The sequence below is a fragment of the Rhinolophus ferrumequinum genome, chromosome 9 (assembly GCF_004115265.2).
Source record: "Rhinolophus ferrumequinum isolate MPI-CBG mRhiFer1 chromosome 9, mRhiFer1_v1.p, whole genome shotgun sequence".
Lineage (NCBI taxonomy): Eukaryota > Metazoa > Chordata > Mammalia > Chiroptera > Rhinolophidae > Rhinolophus > Rhinolophus ferrumequinum.
Genome location: NC_046292.1, coordinates 2,009,145 through 2,030,140, shown reverse-complemented (window position 1 = coordinate 2,030,140; position 20,996 = coordinate 2,009,145). Strand labels below are relative to the sequence as shown.

Here is a 20,996-nt window from a genome sequence, read left to right as displayed (position 1 = left end):
ATGGGGGTGGGGGGAGCGGGGCTGGGATGTATGCACAGGTCATGTATTTTTGTAAAGTTAGCAAAATAACTTAGTTTTATATTACTTTTCTTAAAGAGGCTCCCCAATTTTATACGTTCCAGGCCCCACCAAACATGAGTCCCCTCTGCCCAGCGGCCTCTGCTTTAACCCCAGGAGACACCCAAATGCCTTCCTTCTTCCTCTGAGAGGCTGGAGAGTTTTCTGAAATGATGAGTCACCCTCACCCCAGGGGTAGCCACCGGATAGGATTCAACAGAGAAGCTGGGAACCATTTGAAAGGTGTTCACTCATTCACTCAACACACGTCTCCAGCGCCAAGTGCAACTCTGGAAGGGAAGGGGTAAGCAGTAAAGGTGGAAAGTGGGCAGACCCGCCCGAAGCTCTCGGCCAGGGACTCGCTGACAGGTACTGGCACACCGGTCAGGCCAGCACCGGTATGGGGTCCTCGCAGGGTTTCCCAGGGCGAGTTCCTAGAAAATGGGATGTCAGGGAGCTCAGCAGAGCATGGGCCTGGAATCCCGGTGTGGGCCAGCCCTGGTGCTGTGATCCCAGCTGGGGCTCTGGGACAAGATCAAGCAGGGTAGACACACAGGGTCGTGTTTGGGGCATCAGTGAGCAGGGACGCATTTGGGGTTTCCAGAAGACAGTGAAATCACCATGCCGTAGACTGGATTGTTTCTCCCCAAATCCAAATGTTGAGGCCCTCACTCCCAATGTGACTATAAGGAGGTGATTGAGGTTAAATGAGGTCATAAGGGCGGGGCCCTGGTCCCACAGGCTGATGCATCTTAAGAGGAGGAAGAGACACCGGCCAGAAGGCAGCCGTCTGCAAGCCGGGAAGAGAGCCCTCACCCGGAACCAAATCAGCTTGCACCCTGAGCTGTGACGTCCAGTCTCCAGGATGGTGAGAAACAGCCGTCTACTGTGGCATTTTGGTGGACAACCTGAGCTAACCGAGACCCCCGCACCCCTACCCCACCCTGGGGTGGTCAGACTTGCTAGACCTCTGTCTGCTCCATGGGCTTCAGTGGTTTTCTTAGATTCATAGGCAGCAGAATAGGGGCTTGAGTGAGGGTTCCCAGAGCCAGACCCCTGTGTCCAGTTCTCAGATCTGCAGTTTGCAAGCTGGGTGGCTTGGGGGTATTGCCTGCTCTCTGACTTCATGTTCCCCATCTGTACAGCAGGGTGGCAGCAGGGCTGGCCTGACAGGGACCCCCACATTCAGATGATTGTAGTGTGGCGGGCTCAGAGTGTTGGGGGGGCACTCTTGTATCTCCACTGGTTCTGGACAGCTGGGGGTCCCCGCCACCCAAGCCCCTCCCAGCCAGAGGGACATGGCTGGGAGGGTGGGTTGTTTTTGAGCCTTCCTGGTCAGGCCACTCGGACCCCATGAAGTGTTGGAGGAGGAAAGTACTGATATCTGGGCACTGAGGCTGCCCATCTGGGGGCTCTGCAGCTGGGCTTGGCAGGGGTTTGTCCTCTATGCAACTGCACGTGACTAACCTGTGCTCAACTCCCAACACCCACCTGGTCCCACCCAGACTGCACCTCCCTCTGCTCTTCAAAAACCTTCCCAGGGCATTGTCCCACTCCAGGGACCCTGGAACACTTCTCACCCGGGAGTAAGTGAATTCCAAACCAAAACTGGGCTTAAAAGAGAGAAGTAAATCCTTCAAATCGAGAGTCCTGTCTTAGACCGCCTCTGGGGAGCTGGGCGCCCCCAACCCCCCCAGGTCAATGGCCAAGAACACTCTGCACAGGACTAAAATACAGTGATAAAAATGCCCAGATGGTCGGTGACAACGGGGGTACCAAGAGGGGCGTGCCCAGAGACACAGGGAGGGCTGCAGACGCGGCCCCAAGGACGGGGTCTGGTGGCCAGGGTCGTGCAGAGCAGCCTTTGCAGGAGGTGAGGGCCGTGTCCTCTGGCGCCCCGCCGAGGTTGGTCACTTGGATCGCACGGTACCTGGGACTTTCAGCGGGAGAGGAGCTGGGAGAGCGAAGGGGCTGCGCGGGCCGGGTAGGAAGTGGGACTGGGGTGAGGGCCCGAGAGGGGCCGTGGGCGGGGCTGGGAGCCAGGGAGGGGCGGGGATAGGGCGGGGCCGGGACGTGAAGGGGAAGGTGATGTAGGCGGGGCGCGTCCCGGCTGGAAGGGGTCGGTCCTCGACGGGCTGTAGGCGGGGTCGGGTCTGGGGTCTGGCCGGAGGCGGGGCGAAGGGGGGCTGGAGTCGCGCGCGGAGCTCCGCGCGCACTGGGCTCACACCAGAGCAGACCCAGGCACTCAGGTCTCCGCTGCCCCTAGGGCGCGGGCAGGAAGCCGGACCCTCTGCACCTGCAGAGACCTCGGGCTCGGCGGATCCGGCACGGGCACCTGTGGCTGCGCCCTATGTTCCCCGGGCCCCCAGCCGGGCCATGGTGCGCGTGGAGTCGGCGGCTCCGAGGGCTCGCCGCGGCCGCGTGTGAGCTGGGGACCCGAGGAGGGACCAGGCGCGGGGCCGCCGGCAAGATGCCTGTCCTTCCGGAGGCGCGGGCCGCGGGACGAGCGATGGCCCTGGCCCTGGTGCTGCTGCTGCCCGCCGTGCCAGCGGGCGCCGGCGCCCTGCTCCGCCTCCAGCCCAGCATGTGAGTAGCGGGAGTGGGAGGGCTCGGCGGGACGTCCGAAGACCCGGACCTCTGGGCGGCTTTCTCCCTCGGGTCCTGAGAACAGTGGGCTCTTTGCCGTAACTGGGGAGGGGGAGGTGAAGAGACAAGGTTCCGGGGTTGGGTCTGGGGGCGCTTCCGTGGCAGGGCCCCTCGGCTTCTGCTCTTCCCTGCCTCGTTTCCCCTAACGCAGCACACTCAGGCGGATGCTGCGCTCGGACCGAGGTGAGGACATCTGGGTCCTTGCCGAACAGGGTCCGCCCAGGGAGCCCCGCTTGGAGAAGGCAGAAAGGAAGCAGCCAGTCTCCACTTCCTTCCAAAGCCTGTCCGGGGCCTGCGGGGGGGCTGGGGGGGCTGTGCAGGGGCGGATTGTGCCCAAACAGGGGCCACGCAGAGCTGGTTTATGTGTTAAACACGTGCGGTTCGGGGCTGAGAGACTTGAGAAGGAATTCAGCACCAGAATGGGCAGGAAGAGAGGGTCAGGGAGCCTGCTGAGATGGACTAAATTCTGAAAGATGATTCCCCAGCCGGCCGTTTAGCGGTCTCTCTGAAACAGCAATCGATCCTTGTGTTGGCCTCAAAGGAAAACTGGTGCCAAAGGGAGCCGACCGGAGGGGGAGGGGGGAAGGGGAAGGGGAGCCTGCCGGCGGCCCCCACCCCAGCACTCCTGGCGCCTGCAGAGCTTGGAAAGGCTGCTGAGGGGCTGCAGATGGGTGGACGAGCGGCCCAGGCCCAGGTTCGAGCCTCTTGTCCAGCGCTTCCCCAAGGGCCAGGTGCACCTGACCATGCAGGAAGACTGGACAGGCTTTCAGGTGTGTGGAAGGGGCACTCAAGGCCCCCAGAACCCCCACCCTGGGTCTTGCTTTGCTCCAAGAAGGAAGATTCCTTATGATCTTTCAAAGGAGCTGGTTCTCTGGGTTGGGGGCCTTTGCATTCAGAAATGTGAGCAGCCTAAGTCCCTGACACTGCATGTGACTTCCACCGGACATTCTTCTTTCCTGGGACCTCAGTGAATTGAGTTGGTGCACGGGGAAGCTGCAGCCTCAGAAGGGATTATGACCGCGGCAGTGGCTTGGCCTGCCTGCCCTCACATGGTTGGCTAGGGACTTCCAGAGACCCCCAGGGTGCTGGTTGGGGTGGGCAGTTGCTCAGCCCTCTTAGGCGGGGGCTTCTGCTCCAGGGCTCTTGTAGAGATTTCTGGTCACCATTCCTGGGCCCCTTTCCCTGCGCCCCAGGGATATTTCGTGAGGTTGTCCCTCCCTTCCCCCACACCTAGGGCTCTGGGGGAAGCCTTTCCAGCCAGTGGCTAGTGGATGGCATGAGATCTCAGTCTCTTCCTGCTTCCTGCTTGTCCCAAAGCCTCCTCTGCTGTTCTTCAAATCCAGGTCTCCTTCAAGCCTTTGCCCACCAGTCCTCCTCAGGGAGCCTGGCAGGCAGGGGTGGCCTGCACCCCTACATCTTAGCTGGGGCATAGCTACTCAGGGCGTCTGTTCTCAGATTGCCCCACGCGTGTTGAGTTCTGTCACACCTAGAAGCACACTTCCCTAGGTCCTCCTGTGTCCTAAGTATCTGGCACTTCCAACCTGCAGTGGGGCCAGGGTGGGCGTGGCTGGTGGCTGAATGAGCGAGGAGAACGCCTTCTGCCCCAACCCAGAGAGATTTGTCTGCTGGGCCGTCTAGCAGCTGTTCTGCTGAGCAGAAAGTTGGTGGGAGCGGGCGGGCTCCTGGAGGTGCCAGATGTGCCCTTTGCTCCCTGCTCATCTCCCAGAGGGGCCAGGAGCGCAGCAAGGGTCTCAGAAAGCGCTTTGTCCTCAGAGGTCCTACCCTCCCTGCCACCCTTCCCTGCACAGGCAGCCCCACCCGCTGCCTGTTTTCCTGAACTGCCCTGGTGGTCTCTGGGGGAGCAAAGTGGGGAGGGTGCTGAGAGGGGAGGGGGGTCCCACTGACTCGAAGCCTCAGGGGCTCTGGGGGCTTTTGTGGACCTGTGGGGGCCATGTGGCTGGTACTTTGGCTCCCGCTGGCCAACCGCATCAGGATTCAGAACCATCCAACGCTTATTTATTTATTTATGCTCTAAACTGGATTCCTGCTACCGTGGAAGAATGGCTTGCCTTTCAGGCAGGGCTGGCCCAAGGCTGCCGGGTGTCCTGTGGGAGCAGGGTCTGGGGACAAGGAGATGGTGTCCCCACACACTGGAGCTCTGACTGGCAGTGGTCTGAGAAGACGTCTGCTCCAGTGCTCTGCTTCCCCCGGGACTAAAGTCCCCTTTAGGTGGCTATGCTGGGAAAATGGCCAGTGCTTCAGAGTCAGCTGTTTATAATGACCCCACCTGTCCACGGAGAGACAGGCCCTCCAAGCTCAAGTCCCATCTTGCAGGTGTCCCTTGCCATGACCCTCTCAGACCTCATGGCCCCAGGGCTGGAACTGGGCTAACCCTAGAGCTTCCCCACACACTGGCTGCACCCAGGCCAGGGGACACGGGTGCAGAGGCCAGCCATGGGGGTCAAAACAGAAGCCTGTGACAACAGACGTGATAAAATCGCTTCGCAGCACTCCGCCTGGACGAGGGGTGTGCAGCCAGGCATCCCAGCTGGGTGTGGCTCGCTGCCCCTGCATGCCACCCTGGTTTTCCCATTATCACCTCCTCACCCTCGTGACCTTATCCCGGGGTCCAGGGCCCTGGAACCGCCTACCCTCACCTCTGTGCCAGCCTCCAGGAGCTGCGCTCTGCCTGGAGCAGTGACCCTCCCTCCCAGCTGTGTTCACTTTCTAGTTTGGGGATTACCTTTCATCGTCCACATGGAAACCAGGACCCAACTGCGAGGCCCAGAGGGGCCTGCGTTTCCTCCCGCTCAGCACCCATCCCAGAAAGTCATCCCAGCGCTCACCCCTCCTCCCTTTAAGGGGATCAGAACCCACTCAGGTCTGAGCCACCATTTTCAGGGCGGTGGAGAGAGAGGTGCAGCCTTCCTGTGTGTGTGGGAAACCAGGTAGTCCCTGCAGGCCCGGGGAGCAGTTCTGAGGACCAGAGTCATGCAGGTGCATCAGGGGAGTGGGGACAGATGGGCAGGGGATGGGACAGTGACCAGAGTGGATGTCCGGAAGGGCTGCTGTGTGACCCTTGGAGTGGTCATCTCTCTGGCCAGCATCTGCCCATGTGGCTGAGGTTTGAAGAGGGCTGGGAAAGAAGAGGGGACGCTTCAGAGGAGAGCCCCAGCTCTTCTGGGGTCCCTGCCTGGCCCCTTGTGGGGTGTTTCTCCTCCCGCTAGCCTCGTGGCCAGATTACTGCCCAGCTCCTCCTGAGCCGTCAGCGCCCCTGTGCCAAAGAACCGAGCTTTGTGGCATCACCTCCCCGAGGCCCCATGCTGGCATCCTGTGTGCTGAGCTGGGGTCAACGTGAGGGAATGGGGATGACATCCAGGGGGTGTGGGGCCCTGGGAACCAGACACACGGGACTTTCTCTGAGCCAGGGCCCATGCTGGGTTCCAGACCCACCGGTCTCATTTCAGACACCCAGGAGCCATCAGGCCTCCTTGCAGATGCTGCAGGCCGGTCAGCAGCCCCTGGGGCTGTGCAGAGGCCCAGACCTGCCCGTGTTCGGAACTGCCCTCTTCGAGTCATCTCCATCGTCAGGCAGTGAAGGACAGAGCTGCTGGCAGGGGCTCTCCACAGCCCTGGGGCCATTTCAGGGTCAGGCCTGGGACTGCAGCCAGCAGCTCAGAGGTCATTGGGTCTGAGCCCCTCCCCCCGCCATCCTCTCCTCCCCCTCCCACTATTTACTAGGAAAGCTGCAAGTGATATCTGTGTTGCTACTAGGCACAGTTGTGGGCAAAAGAATTTGGAGCAAAAACGACGCAACACCTGTAGCCATTCACGAGGGCCAATTTCTGTTTACAAATGGCAACTGTGGGTCCCGGGCCTGTCCACTGCCATGGTGCCCCTGCATCGGCAGTGACATGGGCTGTCAGGAGCCTTGTCTATGCTGGCTCATGTCACCCTCATGGCACCCTTCGAGGCCAGTGGGAGCTGAGGCACAGAGGGGGTCAGTGCCTGTGCATCTCACAGAGGTAGTGGGAGCTGAGGTCCCAACCCGGGCCACCTGGCAGTGGAGTCCTTGCTTCCAGACACTGGGCAGAGGTTCTCAAACATGAGTGCACATGAGTCCCCAGAGGGCCCAGCTTCTGGTTCAGTGGGTGTGGGTGGAGCCTGAGAATTTGCATTTCTGACGAGTTCCCAGGAGAGACTGCAGGCTGCCTGGGCACAGGGCAGGGTAAGGGGTCCCGTGACCTGGGGTGAGGAGCCCAGCCCCACCAAACCACCCCTGGCAGGAAGGGATTGAGGAAAGACAGGAACCCAGCTTCTTTCTCCCCTTGGCTCCCCACTCCAATATCCTGCTGGTCCTTTCATTGGCCAGACCCAGCTGGAGCCAGAGGGCAAGAATATATGTGTGCATGCATGTAAGCATGTGTGCACGTATGTGTGTTTGTAAGTGCATGCATGCATGTGAGTGCTTGTGAGTACATGTGTGTTTGCACATATGAGTTCGGCTGGCCTTGGGCCAGGGCAACTGGGCAGGCCGGGCCCGAGTCCCCGAGTGCTGAGCCTGGGAGCGCCGGGCAGCCTAGCAGACCAGCTGTGCATGTCAGGGCCTCGTGATAATGAAGGCCCCACCTGGCGTGAGGTGGGAGGGTGGTAATGAGGCCAGATGGTTTTAGGTAAAGGGCAGAGCTGGGGACGTCAGGTGGGAGTTGGGGAGGGCCCTGGTGCTCGATTCGCCAGGCCTGCTGCGCCCCCAGCGTGGAAGGCAGGCTCCTTCCGGGGTGAGCCCACAGCTTGGCTGCACGCGCCCTCAGAGGCCCCGTGGAATCTGCTGGCTTTGCCAACTTTGTGAAGCAGTGAAGCCTTGCTTTCTTTCCTCAGATTTGCCTCTGTGGGGGCCACGCTGGTCCCTGAATCAGACCAGACCTGAGGAAGCTGGGCTCAGGGCACCCTGCTTGGCCTCTCCCCTCACCTTCTGAGCAGGGTAGGGCCCTGCTTCTCTTCCCAGTTACCTCCATCTCCTTCCTGGGTGGGCACGTTCATTGTCCAAACACTCAAGGGTGCTGGGAAGCCACTAATATCACAGGACAGTGGTCACCGGAAGCTGGCCCTCCTGCCCTGTGTGTCCCCCACTCCATGCTGGCTTGCTCTCTTTGTCCTGCCTGGAGCAAACTCCTACTCAGCCACGTGCCCCAGTGTCACCAGCTCCGGGGACGGCGTGAGGCCTGGATGGCTGGGGTGGACAGAACCTGCGGTCACAGCCACGTGGACTCCAGGTCTGCGTCACTGTTCCCACTGACCCCGGTTTAAGGCCAGTGGCCTCTATGTTTTGGGGTGTTGGGGGCATCAGGGTGTCATGTGGGCAGCATAGCCCACGTGTGGGGGATGCGCAGATGCAGCCCGGTGGTCACCCTGTTCCCTCGAGCCTGGGGTGGGCATGGGCCTGGACACCCTGCCATGGGGCCTGGTGTTGGGTCTGGACCCCACTCTGGATGGCTGGACACCCGATGGTGGGTGTGCAGGAAGACTGGTGCCTGCTGACTGTGGGTGGCCAGGGTGCTGACTGACTGTCCTCTGTCGCAGGCCCCACGTGTGTGCTGAGCAGGAGCTGACCCTGGTGGGCCGCCGACAGCCGTGTGTACGGGCCTTCAGCCAAGTGGTGCCTGTGTGGAAGCCAGGCTGTGGGTGGCAGGCATGGTGTGTCAGCCACGAGCGGAGGTACGTGGGTCCCGCGTGAGACCCAAGAGCAGCGCAGAGCATCCAGGAGCAGGGCAGCCAGGGCTGGGGTGCTGGCCTAGTGTCAGGGCCACTGATTCCCCCCCCCCCAAAGCCCGTCATCTGAGGTCAGGGCCTCTGACACGCCCCTGGGGGTGAAGCTGCCACTGAGGCTGTTCCCAGACTAGGTGTCCTGCTCAGCGGGTCCCTGGTGCCTTTGATGGGGACCCTGCAGGGAAGAGGGGACCCTGAGGGGAGGGGAAGCCCTTGGGGAGGGTGTCTCTGAGGGGAAGGACCCTATGGGGGAGGCGGGGACCCTGCTGGCCACATAAGAGGGTATAAAGCAGGGCGCCCAGCCTGCCGAGTTACGGGCTGGAGGTTGCTGCCACCAGACGCCTGGCCTCCTGCCCAAGCCCATGTGAAACTTTTTATTGCTCAAGATTTCATTTCAAAATCAAATGTAGGGAGTGCCTTTGCATACCTCTCCTCTTCTTATAGACTCAGTTCTGCAATCTGTCTGGTTGCAAAGCTGGGGGAGGGGTCAGCTCGGGCAACGTCCCCCACCTGGAAGCTGGCGGCTGCCCCCGGGCCAGGTGGAGGGAATGTGGCACAGGGTCCTCATTGGGTATGGTGTCCGGCTTCTTGGCAAAGTCTTGGGGGAGTCGACTGCACTGTCTCATTACGTGGGGCCTGAACCCGCTGTGCCTGCTCCCAGGAGCTCCAGGGCGTCTGCCCTCCTCTGTGTTGGGGTGCAGCTCTCGTTTAAATGTTCGTCTGCTGCACGTTCATATGTGTTCGAAATAGAGGAGGGGCAGTGCCCATAAGCTGTATCAGTGGTTCTCAGCCCGGGCAGTGGTCCCCTTCCCTGGACACCTAGGCAGTGTCTGCAGAGTGTCCCTTGTGACTGATGAGCTGGGACGACGGTCGGCTGCTGTAGCCGGTGGAGGCAGGAACACCATTGACATCCTACAGCGCAGGGCGGCCCCTGCACTGTGAGGGATGTGCCCAGGCGTCAGGGGTGGGGGCGGGGGGCTGAGCTTCAGGGGCCTCAGCAGTGTGTACTTTGCAGTCTGTCCTGCCAGACAGACCTCCACACGCACAGATGTGCGTGTATTTACAGAATGGGAATGAGGTCACAGGAGCTGCACACCACCCCAACAACCGGTGGTAAAAGAGCATGACTTTGGAAGTAGCCAGAAGCCCTGTGGCCCCGGGGACCGGAAAGGACAATGGGTGGCCAAGCCGGGGAAGCCCGTGTGGGTGGCCCTCACGATTTCTCTGTCACTGGCCTCCAGGCTGGCCTGGGCATGTGGCAGCAGCATTTCCAAATGGCTGTGTGTCCTGGCCTCCTGCCTGGCATCCGGGGCGCTGTCCGGGAAAGTCCCACTGTCTGGGAGTCCCACGCTGCCCAGGCATGTGCCAGCGGGGTCACAGCATCTCGGCTAATGTTTGTGTCAGTGGGGGTGTTTTCTTCTGTGTCAGGATTATCTGGGAAGTCTCACGAGGGCTCCATGTACAAAGCAGGTTCCTCTTCTTGCACCTCCCATCTCAAGGGGACTGGGACGGTCTCCCCAACCTGCAGCCGTCCTGCCTCAGGGTTCCAAGGAGCAGTTTGAGTCCCTGGCCTGTGGGTGGGGAGGGCAGCTCTGTGGACGGGTAGCTGTCCGGTCGGCCTGGCTATGGAACGCAGGCAGGTCCTCCAGGCAGGGCTCCCCGCTGCAGCACTCCACTCAAGGTGAATGAGACCCGTCTCGCCGCCTCTGTGCCCGTGGACGATCAGGTGTCCTGTAGGGTTTCCTCAAACCAGAGCCAAGTGGTTTTGGGGCCCGGCCTCACTTGCCTTCTGGAGTGCTGTTACCGTGTCGTGCCCCTCCCACGACGCCCAGGACTGTATCCTCTGTGCCAGCGTGGGCAGTTTCCCCAAATGCCTCATCCAAATGCCCCTCCAGCGGCCACGGGGGCTGTGGCCAGTCCCGAGGAGGGCCTCTGCCGCTGACGTGCCCCGTTCATCCTTCAGGGGAAGCTGGCCTGAGCCCCCCTCCCTTCTCCCCTTCTGCCCAGACCAACATCCAGTCCTCCTTCTTTGTGTCACTTCTCCTAGAGCATCAGTGTTTCCCCGACAAACCTGCCAGCCTGCACAGACCACCCCAGGCTGGGGGAGCTCCCCAGGCCATGTAAAGGGCCCACACCCCTTCTGGGGGGTGCAGTCCACTCGAAGGAAGGAAGGAAGAGAGGAAGGAAGGAAGGAAGGAGAAGGATGCTCGGAACACAGAGCCACCTGTGTTCCTCTCCCACCAGGCCCACCCCGCCAGACCTGCTGTGCTGTGGCCTGGGCTCCCAGGTGGCTGCAGGAGGTGGAGGAGCGGGCACCAACCGGGCAGCCACATCCCCTGTCCACTGTGCCTGCTGTGAACCAGATGCCTGGTGGTGGCTGTGCCCCTGTGAGCTGCCCCTTGTGAGCTGTCCCATGTGAGCTGCAGAGGAGGGAGGGGTTGGCTCTCAGGGGCCCCCCACCCCCAGGGGGCTGCAGGATGACTGGCTCTCTCCAAGGGTCTCTAACTCTTGGGAGCATAAGGGAGGGAGCAGATGGGCTAGTTGCCCCAGCTTCCCGGTGACCGGTGACCGCGAGGACCTGCACGTAGCCCCAGGAGAGGGATAAATATTTACGGTGGAAGGGACTAAACACTCCGCAATGCCAGAGAATGTCCCCGCTGTGGCGGTTTCTCTCTAGGCAAGTGGTTTCATGTCCTGCCAAGGCAGTGTTTGCAGAGTTCCCTGACCACTCACTGTGTGCCGTGCACGGCACATACTACGCTTCCCGGAAGCGGCCCTGTTTGTTTGTGGGGTCCGGGTCCCCACGGCTCCCACGGCTCCCCAGGGCCAAGCCCCAGCACGCCCGGAGGCTGTTTCGTTTCCTGGACACAGACAACAGTCCAGGCCCTCAGGCCACTCCCAGGGGCTCAAGGGCCCTCGACCCAGTGGCTGTCGGCTGGGCCTGGGTCACGGTTGCTACAGACAGTGGTGGGGCGGGGGTGGGAGTGTCACTATCCTGAAGGCTGCAGGGTGGCCCGCGCCTGGCCGGCCCCTTCCGCTGGTCACTACACGCTCTTGTCCTTCTCCCTCCTTCCCTCCCTCCTGCACCCCACATCCCACATCCCACATCTGCATGGCCAGTCTTGTCTTCATAAACACAAGACCTTTGCACAAGGCCCCGGTCACAGGTTATGGGTGGGCATGGATTTGGGGGGACACTGCTCAGCCAGCACAAGCCATAAGAGACATAGGGGTGTGTGGGTGGGGGCAGTTAGCCATCTGTCTTGCTGAGCGTCACCAGGTAAGGGGTGGAGGTGGTTTGGGAGGAGGTCAGGAGAGGAAGGGGAGTGAGGGTGGCTCCCAGGAGAGCTGGTTGGGCCAGATCCTTGCGCTGTTGTAACCCACTCTCTGAAGAAGCAGAAATGGAGCTTTCTGGAAGGGCATAGACCCTTCTGAGATCTGAGGCCCAGCTGCAGAGGGGCCAGATGTAGGAGCCCTGGGGTGTAGGGTGTAGCCACATGGGGAGCTGGTGGGCTGTGTATGACTGGGACGTCCCTTGCCTCCCACCCTGGCTTCTCTCCAAGTTCATGGCCACAGGGTGACTCCTGGAGGTAGGGGAGGTGCCCCCTTGCTGGCTGATTCACCAACACTGCCCTGCCCACCATGGGATTGGCGATGCCAGAAGGATGGGATGGGCTGGGGCAGCGCAGACCCCCTTGCCGAGGGTGACCCTGAGTGCCTGGGCTCCCAGGGGCCTTGAGGTGCAGATGGCCGGGGCAGCCTCTGGATTTGGGGAGGGGACAGATGGGAGGCCCTCCATCCTCCTCGTGAGCTGGTCCCTCTTTGGCTCTGGCACCACCTTCCTTGGTCCACTCCCTGTGCTGAGCCCGAGGCTGCCTACTTCCAGGGGGCCCAGTCTGGAGCCCCCGCCCAGCTGCTGGGTGGGGCCTGCCTCTCTCTGCTCAGCCTTTGTGGGGGCTGCATTCCTCCCGTCTGAGCAGGAACCACCCATGGACCCAGGCCGCCCTGGCCTCCAGACCGCCCTCCCTGGGGAAGCCCTGTGGCCGGCTCCGCTCTGACCTCGGCGTCTGCGCTGAGCACAGTGGGTCCTCTTGCTGCTGTCCACAGCTGTTTTCTCCTGCTCACCCCATCTCCCCACCTCAGCCCTGCGCTCCTGGGGGGGGAAGGGACCCTCCTCAGGGACTCTCCAGGACAGCCCTGTGGCCCGCCTCCTTGGTGCACTGGTGGGCTCAGAGGCTGGGGTCGAAACAGGCACCACCCATGGCACGGCCCGCCCAGCACTGCGCCCCTGAAGCCCACTGGGTCCATTCCAGAAGCCATTCTTGCTTCTCGGCTGGGCACTGCGTGTCCGACCACCCCAGACCCTCCAAGACTGTCCCTGCGATAAGGGCCAGGTGCAGGCATGACATCCATGCTGATGCCAGCATGTAGCCGGGACGGCTGTGGGGAAGAGGGAGTGGCTGTGGCACTCCTGGGGCAGAACACCGAAGGGTGCTGGCTCAGGGTGGCATGCGCCCCCAGGCTGGCCTCGGGATGTGGGCCTTCCACCACCCCAGCCTCCACCTGCTCAGCTATGAACTGGGGGCAGTCAGAGAAGCGGTGGGGGAGGGGATGTGGCGAGAGCCCAGGCACAGGTGACACGGCGTGAGCGCTGGTCTCTGGGCGGTAAATGCGTCCCTTCTCCCTTATTTTCTAGAACTGTCTACTACACGGGCTACAGGCAGGTGTACGCCATGGAGACCCAGACTGTGCTGAGGTGCTGCCCGGGGTGGAGCCAGCAGCCCGGCCACCAGGGCTGCCTCTCCGGTGAGTGTCCCGCCTGCCGGCTGCAGCCTGCAGACACTACATCCTGCCTCAGGGGAGGCCACCTCTAACGGGGGTCCCTCCCAGCTGCCTCGGGATGCAGGCCCCACCCCCATTTTCTGCACTTGGTGGAACTTGTCACAGCAGCGTGAGTGACAGCCAGGGCCACTCAGTCATTCTGCTTACCTAAGGCTATTAAAACAAAATAATACAAGAAAAAAGGAACGGTGGATTCCCACCATGTCGACGCTGGAAGGAGTCCAGGAAAGAGAGAGCTGGGGTGGGTGGGGGCTCTGAGCCGGATGGTGGGGGCGGGCTGGGGGCCACGCGTTGATGTCAGTGGGCTCAGGTGTCTCTGAGCCTGGTTCGGGGTCAGTGTCCTGGAGCATTACCTCTCACCCGCCTGCCCTGCCTGCCGTGCCCACACCCCCACTGTCAGGGTCCTTCTGCCCACTTTGTTCTAGAAAGGCCCAGCTGGGCGTTGCGCCCCAGTCTTGTCAGCTGTTGGATGGAGTCGCTGCCTATGTCCGAGGGGGGTCCTGGTGGACGCAGCAGGGAGGGGAGCCCCTGGGTCTCAGCACAGGTGAGGGCGCTGCGTGGCACGGCACCCGGTAGGCGCTGGTGGGCAAGCGGATCATGGTCCCGAGAGGTGCAATGGACTGGAGTCGGGTTGTCTGGTCCCAGGGGGTGGTTCTGAGGCCTCTGCTTGTAAAAGGGGGGGCTCACAGCATGGAGTCCGCAGGTGAGGCTGACTGACAAGGTCGGCTCTTGGTGTCCCCTGCAATAGTGACATGACATCTGGTGATGTGAGTGGTGGCTGGGGTTCACCGCGGGGGCGTGGGGGGTTGTTCTGCGGCTGGAACGAGAACCGGGCTTCAGGGTTCGTGGCACAGCTTGTCCTTCCTCATGGACCCTGGGTCCCTCCTCACACAGGAAGTGTGAGGGCCCAAGGCGACCTTACGTGAACTCAAGGGGAAAAGGGGAAAGGAAAGGATGTGTGATGTTTTTCCAGGAGAGGAAATGAATAATTCCCTCCAGGAAGGGAGGATGGGGGAGAAGGAAGGGCTCAGGGCCCTCCGTGGCAGGGGGGCGGTGGGGGCCGGGGTGGACGCTGGCCAGCGGCCGTGGGTGGGGGCGTCCTGCCCTGATTGCGGCCCTCTCTCCAGGGCTCTGATCGCAGCGCTGATGTGTGCTGTCCTCCATGGCTGGCGTCTGGGAAAACAAAGGGGTCTGTTGAGTGGGGTGCAGGGCAGACATCAAAGCCAGGTCCCCGGTTTCCGCTCTGCTGTGGTGGGGGCTCCTCACGCCTGCCAAAGGTGACTCCAGCCATCTGTGACACTGGGGGCTAGGTCTGCGTCCCCGGGGTTTAGTGGTGGTGGGGAGAGGCACGGTCTCGCACCCCCAGGAAGGGACATGGATGCGGGACTGTGTGGCCAGGGGGCCCTCTGGGCTGGGCTTCCTGGGCTGGGGGAGGGGAACCAGGTGTAGGTCCAGGCTTGCCCAGCAGCGGTCCACGATTATATCCACTCTGTGCCGCTGAGTGGGGTCCTGTGGCTCTTGGCTTCACCTGGGTCTTGGAGTGACCATCCCAGGGTTGGGCAGGAGGAGTGGCAGGGCCAACGGCTGGCCAGACCCATGGGGGCCAGGTGGGCCTCTGCCCACTGCGGAGACACGGCCAAGTGCTGGTTTTAGGAGCTGGGTTTTCGGGAGCTCAAGGCCAATGACGCCCTAGTCCCCAACCTGTGCTGCAGCTCTATCCGCCTGGGCAGGACGAGGGCTCTGCCTGGCCTGGCCGCTGGCAGGAGTGAGGATGCAGGAGAGGGTGGGTCCCGAACCCGCCCAGGATCAGAGCTAGGCAGTGCCTCAGCATGGTACGGGGTTGGCCAGACCCCCCCGCCCCAGGGCAGCAGACATGGAGGGACAGGGCTGGGGTGGTGGGGAAGTAGGCGTTCTTAGCCACTGGGCCTGGCCTTAGGGCTCCAGGTTGTCCCATCAGCCAGGAGACACGGGCAGGGTCCCCACGGGCAGGGTCCCCACGGGAGAGGATCTCCATGGGCAGGGTCCCCATCTGGAACTTGAAGCTTTGGCTTTTTTGGTTGTTTTAAAAATTCATTTTTAGGGCAGGATTCACTTGTTTATACATTTGGCTGTTATGTTTGTTTCAGTGATCCGGGAAAAGCCCCGTGGCCTGACCTCCCGGGACGCTCACGTGTGCTCCGTGTCTGGGTTGCAAGCATGTGAGGGGGGCTGGGGGTTCACGTGGGCCAGGGCAGGAGCCGGGGTCCCGCCCAGGGGGGGGTGCTCACACAGGCTCAATATGTGGCAGCAGCGCCCGGAAAGTACTTACAGAAGGTAATGGTGTCGTTTCACTTACGCTCTGAACTGAATATTAGAAAGTGACCGAGATACTAGGAAGAGTTAAGATCAAGTGATCATTTTATTGGGCTCTTTCACTTTGTCTATCAGAGGACATTTCAATCATGGAAGATTCCCGAGAAGAGGCTCCCTGAGCGGGGAGGTGTGGAAAAATTTTGCTCGTCACTGTGTCTTCCTCCACTTACTCCAGAGCAGCTCACAGAGACCAACAGGATAGTGTTTGTTTGCGTATGAATAAGTCCTACACATGCAGGCACGTGCTGGGGGCTGGTTTGGGATGATTTCATTCCCGTTCTCAGTTCTAAAGCAATGGCTTGCAATTTTGATGGTGACCCCAAACGCTGCTTTCGAGACTAGAGAAAGCCAATTACGCCGTGGAGATTGTGCGGTAAATGTCCGGTTTTAGTCGAGGGCCTTTGCAGAAGCACATGCCATGGAGAAGCAGTTATCTGACAAGAAGAGCCATCACCCACCTGTAGTGGGGGGAGTTTGCGGCTTGTTGGGAAGTGCGTGTGATGGAATATCACCCCGAGTGAGAACTGAGTCAGGGCAATCCTTCCGGCATCAGCACAAATCTAGTTAATGTGATAACAAGAATTACTGACTCCGAAAACCAGCATGAGCTTGGCCACTCACACTTCTACGGGGGAAGCATCAGACTCATTGAGCGACGTGACAGGATGCAGGGAAAAAACAAAGTGATAACAAGGGCACCGTTTTAACGATTCCGTTCGGAACTCTGGCTTTGTAAGAACTGAAGCCGGGTGCTGGAGGTGTCTTAAAAAGGATGTGCGTTCGTGGGGAGGTGCGTCTTCTTTTTCTTTTTCTTATTCTGGTTTTAGCGCTGTGCTCTGCTCCGCAGCCTCTAGGACCAGCCTCTAGGACAGGAACATTTGCATAAGTGGCATCTGAAGGCACGCAGGACCTTCATGTAAAGAACCTTTACAAATTCTTTTAGACCAAAATGGACTGTTTGTTGATTCTTTTATCATCCTGTTTGAAGTAACATAGTTCCACTATGTATTTGTTCACTCACTCACTCGTTCCTTCATTCATTCAGTTTTTGCTCAGCTACTGCCGAGTGCTGAGAATTCAGAGGGACCCGGCAGGGCAGGGCTGCCCGTGGGGACCTAGGGTCTCACGGGGAGGCTGGCCGCTAGCAGACACGGAGGCTGCGACAGGGCGCTCAGGGCCAACTGGGGGTCTGTGGACAGGTGAGTCCAGCCAGGTGGGGCTTAGAGTATTCAGGAAGCTGGCTGGAGCCCAGAGCGGGAGGAAGTGTGGGGATGTCAGGGAAGGAAGGAGGATATGTGGGGACTATTGGTGCTGGCCAGGGTGGCCAGGGAAGGTGGGCAGAGCACAAGCCTTCCTCAAGCTTCCCTCTGCTGGGAGAGGGCTTCTTGCTGTGAGCCCTACCCTTGCAGTCAGCCTGCCTCCCTCTCTCCGGGCTCAAATTCCCACCCTGCCACCAGTGAGCAGGTGCTGGGCCCCCAGCCAGTGGGAGGCCCTGCGTCGGTGGGTCAGCTGAGTCTGGGGTAGCTGCCTTTGGTCCCCTCCCGGCCAGCGTGCCTACAGGCGTCGGGGATGCAGGCTGCGTCAGGGTCCTCGGAGCTCCCGAGCGTGAGCAGAGAGGATGGTGGTGGAGATGAGGCCCCCACGTGGGAGCGGGGCTGCCTTCCTGCACAGGGGCCCCGAGCCAGGTCCTCTGGCTTGGCTTCCATCCCCACCCCATTCCTACCTCTGCCCCTGCCTCCCGCCCTCCCAGCACCTTCCCTCATTCCCAGTCTAGGCTCTCTGTGGTCAAGGGACGCCGAGAGGTGATCAGGCTGGGCCCGGGCGGGCAGGACACCGCCCATGAGCTGCTGACACCCGCTGCCCCTGCCGTGGTGAAATTTCCTTCGATGTGACCTGGAGATGAAGGCACATGTGGGACAATGTCAGGGGCCCGTGGCGTTTGTGTGGGAACGAGAAGGCGTAACTACAGTGCGAGAGAATGACAGGAAGCTTCTAATGGTGTTGGGACTCGTCCGAGGCCCTCTTGGCAGCATTGTGACCGGGAGGTGACCGAAAAGAAAATGCTGGCTGGGTGGGGCCATGGTACCTGCTGGCCAGGGGCTTCCCCGGGTCCTTGTGGCCTGCTGCACTGGCCCACTGGGGGCAGCTGGGCTCCGACCTTCTGTTTTGGGGGTTCAAGTCCTTCCCGCTCAGCAGCTTTCTGAATTCCAGTTGGGTGACAGATTTTTCCTGGACCCTCAGGATGTTTCAGCCATAATTGCCCTGGGTCCTGGCTCCCCCTCATCGAAGGATGAGGTGACTGGCCGTTGTACCCCCAGACCCTCTGTGTGCAGGCTCTGAGATGGACACAGCCAGGGATAAGGTGCCGGAAGGCTGTCTGCTGTCACTGTCTGGGTGGGCTGGGCTCAGTCCATCCCCTCAGGCCACAGATGGAGAGGCAGGGCCCGAGGAGGTGCAGGAGCTGCACCGACCACGTGGGATGTGATGTGAAGAGCTCTGGAAAAGGGATTCCGTGCTCCCGGAAGCTGTGCGTAACGCACAGTTAACCAGGTTCCATTTTTGCAGGACTTCTTAGAACCTTTAATATGCACTGTGGATTCCTGAGGCAGACTGTGTAGTGTTTTCCAAACTAATTCTTTTTTTTCCCCCTTCGTCCCCACTCCAGTTCAAGCCGTTGTTTCTCAGTCTAGTTGTAGGACACAGATCCCTGGCCCGTGCTGGTGTTATGAGCCTTGTGCTCTCCCTGGCTGAGGCAGTCAGTCACTGGTCGTTGGTCGTCCGCTCCTGGTAGCTCTCGCCTGCTGCCGGCCACTCACGCTGGCCACCAGCTGCTCACAGCATCACACAGTAGCCCAGGGCAGCACACAGCCGCTCACGCTGGCTGCCGGCCACTCACACCGACCTCCGGCTGCTCACGGCAGCCCAGCTCCAGGGAGAGCCGTTGTTCACAATCTTAGCTGTAGAGGGCGCAGCTCACTGGGCCGTGTGGGAATCGAACCCGCGACCTCGTCGTTAGGAACACGGCGCTCCAACCACCTGAGCCACCGGGCCGGCCCCTAATTTTTTCTTAAAAAAGAAAGGAAGAAAAAGTAACAAAATCAGAACAATAAAACAGTGTCCGTAAAGCATGAGCTGAGAAATACTGACACCGGGATCACTGGACAAATGTTCACGGAGGGTTGACAGGGTGCCTGGCACCGTAGTCGGGCGTGGGAAGCTGGCAGTGAGCAGAGACTGGGACCAGACCTGTTCTCATGGAATTCTAGTCCTCGGCCAGGGGAAGGAGGGAAGCGGGAAGGAAGGGAGGGAGGGAGGAATGAGTTACATGCCAGTTGGTGGGAAATGCTACGGAGAAAACTCAGGCTGGGGAAGGGGCTGAGAGATGGCTGCTGCTTCAGAGGGGACCCTGGGGAGGCCTCTCCATCCAGGGCGTGGGTGTCCTGCATGGCGTGAGTGAGGGGCCTTGCGTGTGGCTGGGGAAGAGACACCCACGGCAGAAGGAATGGACAGTGCAAGGCCGTAGGACTCCAAGGGGGGCTGTGCTGTAGCCACTGGATGCACCCTGGGTCTTGTACCTACAGTCAGGGCCCTGGGTGAGTCCTGGGCTTGGCCCCTATGTCCAGCTGGGGTCCTCCAGGCAGGTGGCCGGCTGGCCTCCCTTCCCTTCCCTGCTCTGGTCCTGTGGCTCTGGGCCTGGCTGGTTGGGGGCTGCTGGGAAGGACTTGCAGAAAGGCCGCCCTCAGCTTTCCTGCTTCTGCCGTTCACTTTTCCTTTTCCGTTCTGGATGCATGTCAGCCCCGCGCCCAGTGTGGGAATTAGTAGAGCTGGCACACACCCACACATGTGCTCACATTCACCCCTGGGCAGTGCTCCTCCCCTCTCCTCCACCCGGACCCCCTGCACAGGCCTGCCCCGCAGGGCACATGGAGCCTGATCCCCACGGGTGCGGGGCTGAGACCTGCACAGAGTCTGTGTCTCCATGTCTCAGTCCTGGGACCCACTCCAGACATCCGCAGAGGGAGGGGGAGGTTCATTCATTGATTCCACCAGGAGTTACTGATGGTCATTTGGGTTCAGACCCCTGGGCGGGCTCTGCTGAGTTTCAGGGACAGGATCCCAGCCTCTCCTGGGGCTACGGTGCAGCGAGACACAGAGATGCCGCCATCACCCGCAGCCCAGAACAATCTAAGTGCCAGGCAGAGCTCAGTCCAGGAGCAGCCCTTCTGGAAGGTTCCATGTCCCCTGCCCTGCAGCCCACCTTTGGAGAGGTGGCTGTGCCGGGGGTGGGGAAGGAGGAGGAGCCGGGAGGGCCATACTGCCTGCACAGATCTCTCCAGGGCTTCAGTCGAGGCTGATGCTGGAGCCTGGTGGGGGCAGTGGGCTTTGCGTCAGGTCCGTGGCCAGTGGGCACTCCCACCTCTTCTACTGACAGGACACTGTCTCCCAGACTCGGTGTGGCCAGCTTGTGTCCCTGACTGGCCACCATGCAGGGGCTTTGGGAGCTGGGCCTGACTCTGAGCAGAGGGAGTCTGTCCACCCGCCTGTCTCTGGGGACCCACTATGTGGTGGGTGCGGTCTCAGCCCGGGCAGGGAGCTGGCCTGGACAGTTTGCCCTGCCTTGGGAACCAAGATCCTCAATGGCCAGCATGGAGCAGCTGGACTGATGTCTCTCAGCAGGGAGACCACATCCAGGGCCCTAGCCCCTGGCCAGCACTGGTGGGAGGCCAGGTTTGGGTGGCAGGGACAGGGAAGTGGCCTCCCTTCCTTAGCTACCGGCCCCGGTGGGAGGTGGGCACTGTGGTTCCCACCCCCACCCATGCACAGGCAGCTCTCATCAGTGGCGTGGACATGGGGAGGGGGATGTGCCCCCCAGCTCGGTGATAAGACAAGAACCACCCCTGAGCCAACGACTCCGTGACGGCACGCTGAGCCGGTCGGGCCAGCGGGGAGCGGGTGCAGTGTCATCCTCACTCTCACCTCCTTTGTCTGAGCTTTCACACACTCAGCATCGTTTGAACCCCAGAAAACCTCCAACAGTGGTGGACACAGGTGCCCTTCACAGGTTCCAGCCCTGACTGCCTGGTGCCGGCCTCTGGGGGCCGGTCGCTGGAGAAACACCTGCCAGGGGCAGACGTGTCCTCTTGGGGTTCCGTCCTGCTATGTGTGCCTACGACATGCCTCACAGGCCCTGGCAGTTTCCTGAATGCAAGGCTGTGCAGCATAGAAGCCCCATGAGCCCCTCTGGCTGGCCTGGTGGCCCGGCCACAGGAGTCTGCCATGCCAGCCTCACCACATCTGGGAGCTGGGGGCCAGCCGTTGCCATAATGATGGGT

At 61.1% G+C, this 20,996-nt stretch overlaps 1 protein-coding gene across 3 annotated transcripts in view; it reads left to right on the top strand.

Moving 5' to 3' along the window:
- Positions 1-2,240: 2,240 nt before the first annotated feature.
- MEGF6 (multiple EGF like domains 6) overlaps positions 2,241-20,996 on the top strand; it is a 91,564-nt gene continuing 72,808 nt past the window's right edge. For all 3 annotated transcript variants that reach the window (XR_004423969.1, XM_033115955.1, XM_033115954.1), the window contains exons 1-3: positions 2,241-2,643; positions 8,284-8,418; positions 13,166-13,275. Coding sequence is in view for 2 of the 3 variants with exons in the window: in XM_033115955.1 (XP_032971846.1) it covers positions 2,408-2,643; positions 8,284-8,418; positions 13,166-13,275 (481 nt within the window). In the remaining variant the exon portion in view is untranslated. The remainder of the gene's footprint in view (positions 2,644-8,283; positions 8,419-13,165; positions 13,276-20,996) is intronic.